General features: G+C 34.9%; 1 protein-coding gene across 1 annotated transcript in view; it reads right to left on the bottom strand.

Annotated features, from left to right (window-relative positions):
- LOC144442760 (atrial natriuretic peptide receptor 2-like) overlaps positions 1 to 8,623 on the bottom strand; it is a 21,772-nt gene extending 13,149 nt beyond the window's left edge. Inside the window, exons 1-3 of the mRNA XM_078132133.1 lie at positions 7,963 to 8,623; positions 1,035 to 1,225; positions 168 to 281 (exon numbers count right to left, since the gene is read on the bottom strand). Coding sequence (XP_077988259.1) covers positions 168 to 281; positions 1,035 to 1,225; positions 7,963 to 8,623 — 966 coding nt within the window. The remainder of the gene's footprint in view (positions 1 to 167; positions 282 to 1,034; positions 1,226 to 7,962) is intronic.
- Between the last annotated feature and the right edge of the window lie 397 nt (positions 8,624 to 9,020).

The raw sequence follows: 9,020 nt of genomic DNA, 5'->3' as shown, positions 1-9,020 counted from the left end.
CACTTAACAATATCCAAGATATGTGTGGGGTCACTAACCTGGCATTGAGGGTCATATAAATGACAGATGTATGATCATGACATCATTCCAAGCCATAATCGAAAGAATGAATTGTGGAAAGAGTAAGCAAGCTTAAAATTTCTCATCAATAAGACACCATAACCTACCTTGTGGTCACCATATTCAAAGTTATACATTGAAAGTGAAAGTTCTCTGACTTTGTCTTCGAAGTCAGTGTATCCCTTGGTAGATGGTACAAAAGCTGATAAAAACATCAGCGCCTGAAATTAATTGAAAGGCTTCACAAATCAATATAACAAACCGATATCCACTTCTGATTGTTAACTTTAAGGTTTAGAGTTTCCGGTTATTATATTTTCTTTTGTTCATCAAAATGTCAGTCACGCAATCTGGTTTGCATTTCCTAGCCACAATATAAATAACAAAGTCACTTATAAGGACGTGAGCGGCTGATTAGATAACAACACCACAAGACTACTAAAGACATGAGAACATCTGGTTGAAACGTACACCTTCTTCTACTTTCAACTCCTTGAACAAACACATTTAAAGTGGCCACTTGGTTGAGAATTGGTATTTATTTTCGATTTTAAAATTGTAAACGAATGTTATCATGATGTCCTACTTGAAAAATCAATGTCAAACAACATATGTCAAGTTGTAATTCAGTAAATTGCAAAAGACTGATACACGTGTAAAATATTTTATATGTACAATAGCACACGCTTTAATCATTGTTAGCTGTTTGCAATGTGTTGAGTTACAAATACAGACTTAGTATATGTTGTTTCACATAGAGTTTTCAAGACACCATGAAAATATTTTATAAATTAAATGTAAAAATCTAAAAACAGATACCCAATCCTCATCCATATGGCTATTTTAACGAAAGCAGACAATTAATCCTCTTTCTTTCAAGGGGTATTATTTTCAAAACAAGTAATTACTAGTTGGGAGAAAGAGGATTAAAAATTAGAACGAGGAAAACGTTAATGCAACATATGATTTCTTACCTCGTATGCTGCTTTAGCAATTTCATTTTCTGTTTGGTTACTACTTTGATCCCAATCAAAATTACCAAATGCAATGACATCCTGGTAGTGGTAAATACAGAAAAATGCATACTCTCCGTTGATAAGACCCTGCTGGTGTGCAATAATCATCATTTGTCGAATGTGCTGGCCAAAGCCAGCAAGAACAATAACTGTAGGAAATTAGACAAAAAATGTTATTTTAATGAATAACGGGAGAGGAAACGACTGGATACTAGCCAGAGACAGGTACATGAATTGAAAACACGCGAACGCCTGTAAATCATCACCAGCATACATGCACGCAACATCTCCTCGTCTTTACACATGCATTCATCCATCCGTCGGTCTCTATGTACGTCCATACATACGTACGTACGGACGTAGATGCATGCATGCGAGCGAACGGACGGACGGACAGACAGACAGACAGACAGACAGACAGACAGACAGACAGACAGACAGACAGACAGACAGACAGACAGACAGACAGACAGACAGACAGACAGACAGACAGACGGGTGGACGGACGTTCCGACGTACGTACATACATACATACATACATACATACATACATACATACATACATACATACATACATACATACATAAAGCAATACATAAAGCAATACATAAAGCAATACAATAGGATATAAATACGAGAGTATATACTGACTCAGACCAGTGGGTGAATGACTTATATTGTCCCTTAAGTATCAGCTCAACTCAATTTGCTAGTAAGACTTCCGTGTAATAACACACTCTACAACTCTGTTTGGATTAAACTTTATTCTGTATTTACACTTTCTAATTAGCTGGAAATGAAAAGTGGTTTTTATTTCAAAAGAACAAATATTTGAATCTGTGTAATAGAGCACTTCCATCAAATCGATAACCCCAGTTTGTTTGTTCTTACAAGTAGTTAGCATTAATTTTCATTTCTTACAAATTTATGTTTGTGTTCTCTAATATTCTTCCTTCTATTCACTTGTTTTATTTACAACATTGACAACTTTGATCAAACTTTCACCCAAATATAATATTTTTATATTTTATCTGGCACCATTTGATACCTTTGAAATATCTTTTGATGTCTAGGCGAGATCGTGAATCCGTGACAAGTTGCGGCCAATCCTTCGACTGTTTAAACAATGGGGCATATTATATCCTTTCCTTTTTCCACGACCAAGAGTACATGAGGGTTTAAAATAAATGAACACATAATTATATCACTATTGTAGTGTAGGGGCATATGGGTTTTCGTGTGGAATGCATGTTAATTTTATAAAAACACATATGCTTATGTTCATTATAGGACCACATATAAAAAAATACATGTTGGCAACTTTTATCTTCAAAATTAGTCTTGGGGGCTAAAAATAAAATTTGTCCCCAAAACCGTATTCTTAACCATTGCTTAGGCATTGAAAACCAGTGAATCCATGATTATAGTCAACTTCCATGGACATGGCATTAGCAGCCAAATGCCAGTATATTTTGCAAAGATAACGTTCTTGGTGGAAGTCAGTTATTGCTGTTCTGAGTTGGTTATCAATACATACCTTAAAATGATTAATTGATGTAGTCGCAATAACCCTTTCTAGTAAACTGTTCCAAATGTCTACAACACGTTGATTGAAAAATATTTACGTAAAACGTATATCCAATCTGTATTAAATTGATGAATTATAATGATTAATTGATGTAGTAGTAGCAATAAAGTGTATACAACATGTTGGTTGAAAAAATATTTACGTATATCCAATCTGGATCTGCCCATAAATCATTTCAATTTGTGTCCCCATTTTGTCGAGGTAGATACTTTGAAAAATACAGCTGGATCAAGGAGAATATGTCCATGGAAATGTTTATACACTTCCAGCAAATCAGCTGTAATTCATCTAGTTTCTAAAATTGTCATTTTCAATATGCGTAGCCTATCCTCATAATTCAAGCCATCAAGCTGCGGAATCATCCTGGTGAACCGACGTTGCACGTTTTCCAATAATACAATATCCCTACTCGTATGTGGGGACCACAAAATGGGGAAGCATAAAAACTAATAAAGGTGCGGACTAACTAGTGATTTAAAACATAAACAACCAGGGTATTAAAAGTAATTCATGGTTGGCGTAATTCTTGAAAAAATAGCGATAAGCAACAGCAAACAATACAGACAATCAAATAAACCGGAAGTAACATACATAATATGCAAATGATATGCAAATAAGGAAGCCAGAATTTATAATATATTATGATTAAAATGTAAAATTATACAACATTGTACAAGTTTATAGTCTACAGGATGCCCAGAAATACATTTATGCAGATATAAAGCAACCGTACAGCTCACATACTTAATACATACATTACCCTTAATATTAAAATAAAAATTTCCAACATATACATGTGTATTTTTACTGCTCATATGATGGGGAACTACGGAGGCTTAATGAGGACACAGGAGTAGCTTTTTTAAAAAAAAAACATGTGAGTAGTTTTTTTTACCATGTGAGTAATTTTTTTCCATGGGAGTAGTTTTTATTTCATGGGAGTAGTTTGTTTTAATATGTGAGGAGTTTTTTACCATGTGAGTAGTTTTTTAAACCATGTGAGTAGTTTTTTTACCTTTTTCGTTTAAAGTCTATAAAACTCTGCTACTAATATTGCATTGAGCACTGTTCTCCCCAGTGAGACGCCTTTCTGTTAGTATATATTTATATCATATATTATATTACCTTATAACTTTTTCCGTCCAAACTTGATAAATATTTCTTATTTCCGATTTCATCCAATATTGGCATTGGCGACATTTAAATTTTCCTATACTAACAAATAAAACACAGATAACAATTTGATATATTCACGTACAGCCAGGAAGTAATGTATCATGTATCATAGTTTGATATTTGCGTAAATATGCGAGGAAAAGATGACCTCGCAGTTGAAGTAATAATAAACATTGCGCGTATCAATTTGTCGACCTTTCTGTGATTAATACCCACCATGTTATTAATCTCCTTACAAAGACTCATATTGTGCTTTTTAATATCACTTTAATGTGTTCATTAAGTTCCATTTTTTATTTGGGTTAATTTAGCAAGGAAATGTAATGAAATATAAGTTTATCAAATGAAATTGTGCGAAATGAAAACCATACATAGTGTGTAATTACAAAAGATAATAATTGCATAGTTAAAATTGATTAATTTTGTTACTGAAAACACTTAATTTATATTTATATTTATGGGCACTTAACGATAAATACCCTTACATATCCGGTAGCTATGAAGCATATAGAATTTCATTATTTACATTATATTAAGCACGAAATATAACATCAGACACGAAAAAAGTCATCAGAAAACTTGTGTTTACGAATGGGCTAAACTTTTATCAAGTTATGGTTTTTTCTTGAAATTTCGTATGTTTGTATGATTATTTGGTAGGCTGTTTGTTTGTTTGTTTGTTTGTTTGTTTGTTTGTTTGTTTGTTTTGTTTGTTTCAATTCAGTTAATCACACGTGTAAGGTTATCAACGAAAAATTTACCATTTCTTTTTTTCAAGCCGTCACGAACTTTCGATCTATCATAATCTCATTTATTTTACAAATGGTATAGCGTCCGACATGAATGCAATTTCTGACGTTAGTTCATGAGAATGCCATGCTCACCAAATAAATGAATATTCATATGCCGACTTCAACTCATACTACCCCTGAATCCACCATCTATCCCTGAATCTACCACCATCATTCTTTAATAAAGGGAGAGGTCTAATCGCTTAATTTTATCATTATGGTAGAATGTCTCGGGGGACATACTTCCCTGAAAATCAAAGTTATTTAAATTCACCTAAACTTTGCCTTATGAAAGCATGTTCTTTGTCCTTTTGAAAAAGTAAATAAAAAATGGACTTTCGTCGTCTCACCAATTGGTTATTTTCATGCAGAGTTGATACAGTATTCGGAGGCCATATTGGATTCTAAAATGGCGGCCATATTGGATTCTAAAATGGCGGCCATATTGGATTTTAAAATGACTTAATTTTGATAACATTTTGACCTCAATTTAATAAATTTCTGTAAGAGTGACCTTCATATTTTCTTGATTTTAACTGAGAATGGATTTTCTTGAACTAAATAACAACAGACTGAAGGTTAAAAGTTTTATAATTTCTAAATCACATACTGCTAAAAGGAATCTGTATAACATTGGTTAAAGCTAAACCTGTGCAGACGGAACGTATATAAATATATGTGTAACAGTTGTATGTCCCAGGGCTGCTATACTAGAAAATATGATTATATGATTTATATATATGTGTGGATATCATTTTCATGTTGTTTATTTATGAGCCAATGTTGATGCAATACATCATGCATTGTACAGACTGTAAAGTATAGATATGTTTTGTGTGTTTGGTGACTTCAGGAGGGATTCGGGGTATCCATGTCACGCATGCATCAAGTTCCCATGGGATCTACTCCAGGAAATGAGCTATGATATTGTTTTTTTCGTTTCCATGGAAATGGTGTTATTGCCTCTACAGAATCTCGACCTCAGAGAAATTAAAAGATAACGAATCTTACAAGGAAACGCAGTCAAATTGGATAATTAGAAAAAAACTGTAACAGCTAGAAAATCACCAAAGTGTCGTTCTGAAGACAATTACTGGCTTTTTTTAGTACATTACGACTTACTTTTATATGCAATCGATTTTGAACGTTCCAAGAGTATGCAACGCTTCTTACAGGATGCATACCTGCAGGTTTGCGGCACTGTATTCTTTAAAATCACTGTCAATTGTTAATGATATAATTATATTTTCTTCCGCACTATCATATGCACACAATACTCGCGTTTCAAAATCTTCTTTGCATTTATTGATGATGTAGATTATACGCCCAGTAAAGAAAAAAACAAACAGACACAGTCACCTGTTCGCTTTAAGAATCTATTCGACAGCCAAATTCACAATCATCAAATGCCATATGCCAGATTGGAATTAAGTAAATTGAAACCCTGGTAAATATAACTATAAGTACTTCCTGCTCATGAAATTTGAAAGAAAGTTTTGTGTAATAATTTGATCATTCACATGACCTGCTGGTATAGTTTTTATTTTCAATAAATCATGGAAACAAACACAATGGCAATAAACGAAAACTCTATAATGTTCCCCATGATAAAAAAGGTCTGACAACACCTGAAGCTTAGAGTCTAAAAATAGCTCTGGTCTTATACAGGTGAATACAAAACTGACATGCCCAAAGGCAGGTCACCGATTTGTAAACAATGCTACTTTACGTGGTTAGGTTGCTCCATATACAAAATCATTCTACCATCACCGGTGTATAATATAGGTATTACTGGGTTATTTATCATTTTGTTGTTGTCCCAATCCAAAGCAATTGTCATATTTTTCATGATGTTGTATAAGTAATAATAATAAAAACAAATATTAAAAAGATAAAAAATGATATACATCTATGATTAACTCATTATCACCACTTTTTTTTATTATTACTCTCTTTTTCGCATTACTGCCACTTTCATTTTATCTATTACTTGTATTTATTGACCCTGTGATCCTCAAACCTTCATGAATCATGGCGGCACGTGCATGTGGGTTGTCCTCAAATGAGTAACGACTAAACATTTGGGACAACCCACAACGGTTGGGATTATACAACTCTTACATCAAAATAAACGATCGATGCTTTGGACACTCTAGGGTACATATCGTAACAAATTTATAGCGAAAAGGGTACTAGCAGCGTAAACAGTGTTCATAAACTTTAATCCGATAAGGAGTTTTATTTGAAATAGTGGTTTTTGCGGGCATTAAACATTAATATAAACATTTGCGTGTAAATGTGGACTCAAGCTGAGCTGTTTACCGGTTTGTTTGTTTGTTTTAAACTTGTTATGCTGAGAGTGTTTGTGGTTTTTGCAGTACATATTTCATTGTATCGTTCGACACTTATTAATTTAAAAAGTACATTATTGGCATGCAGACTTCCAACAGCATACCGTGTTCGTGACTCTAAAACAGTACAAACCTAAGTAACTAATAGTGATACTATTGTGTGTGGATAGCACTCTCTTCATTGGTGACTCAATCGATCAATCAAACAAACAATGTATTTGTAGTGTCCCCCATTTAAAAAAATAAGTGGATAGGAAGGTGGCGGGTGTAGATAAAGTGTAACACGCGAATGGTGCGCCTTGAGAGTGGGATTGGGATGAAAAGAGAGAGAGAGAGAGAGAGAGAGAGAGAGAGAGAGAGAGAGAGAGAGAGAGAGAGAGAGAGAGAGAGAGAGAGAGAGAGAGAGAGAGAGAGAGAGAGAGAGAGAGAGAGAGAGAGAGAGAGAGAGAGAGAGAGAGAGAGAGAGAGAGAGAGAGAGAGAGAGAGACTGGCTATGGCACGTATAAGCACATCAATAGAGGGAGTCATATTAACAAGATAACAGTCCGAGTTACGGACATAGATAGAATAAAAATGGTACTGAGAAAAAGGAAACACACTCACAAAGAAACAAACAAATAAACACACACACACAAACAGGCAGACAAACAAACAAACAAACAAACAAACAAACAAACACGCACGCACGCACGCGGGCGGGCAGGCAGACAGGCAGGCAGACATACATACATACATACATACATACATACATACATTGTACATACATACATACATACATACATACATACATACATACATACATACATACATACATACATACATGCATGCATACATACATACATACATACATACATACATACATACATACATACATACATATAGAAATACATACATACATACATACATACATACATACATACATACATACATACATACATATAGAAATACATACATACATAGTATAGAAGTAATGCACTTACTTCTTGAAATTGCAGCAGCTTCTCTGAGCAGTACACCCATATCTTGGGCTGCAAGGGACCCTTCAAAGTAAGACGCTACAGTAATGTTAGCATTTTGCAGTGCTGCCTTTATACCTTGCATCGGAATATTCCAAACCAAGTATTCATCCGTGATCATGCTTACACGGCCCCATTGGAAATGATCACAAACTGATGCGAAAAGCCGACCGAACTTAACTTGTGGTGCGAAGGTACGAAGCAGAGTGGTAAACACTGTTTTATCAAGCATTTCGTTGTCAGAACAAAGTGCGCTGAAAGTCGGTAAATTATGGAAAACGGCCAGTCTTGCTGTATGTCTGCAGACATCCGAGCACAAAGGTCCGATGAACGCACTGTAGTTGTGCATACCCATCATTTGTACGGTCCTCCCTAAACCGTACGTTCCTTGACAAAACGTGTCTACCAGATCGTACGTTAGGTTATGCCCCGGCAGCAGGTAGTTGTCAGCGTTCACTTTATCAACTGCGATGGGCACCGCTGCCCCGATGCGAGATATACTAAAAGGTAGGACGTTTGGCGACGGCATCAGCACCAGAAGACGAAACTCGTCAGTTTTCGTATTCCGTATATTGAAAGCTAAAACAATGAAAACAGCGTATACTGGTATAAACTTCGACGCCATCCTCCGATAGTGTATGGTGTGTGTTTCACGATCTTAATTTATTGTATGCGGATGATTGCATATCCTCCGGACATATGATTTGACTCACACTGCGACATAATTTACCGATAGGTTTAGTCGGTCCTACAGGAACAACAACCGTACGTCACTTTGGTTCACTTAACTAGACAAATACTAGTAAACCATAGATCGATGAAATTAAACACCGTAACATTCACATATTCTGTGTGTACTGAATATTAACATATCTAAACCTTCCGGGTAAAGTAGTTACGATTTTATTCATGAGCTATATCACGCGGTTACCATAACAACCAGTCTGTTGTTAATAAAGACCGGCGGAATATATCAGAAAATTATGAGATACATGAACACCGTAGATTATTTGATTTCAAAT

The sequence above is a fragment of the Glandiceps talaboti genome, chromosome 11 (genome assembly GCF_964340395.1).
Source record: "Glandiceps talaboti chromosome 11, keGlaTala1.1, whole genome shotgun sequence".
NCBI classification, from domain to species: Eukaryota; Metazoa; Hemichordata; class Enteropneusta; family Spengelidae; genus Glandiceps; species Glandiceps talaboti.
This window is presented reverse-complemented; position numbering and strand designations above follow the sequence as displayed.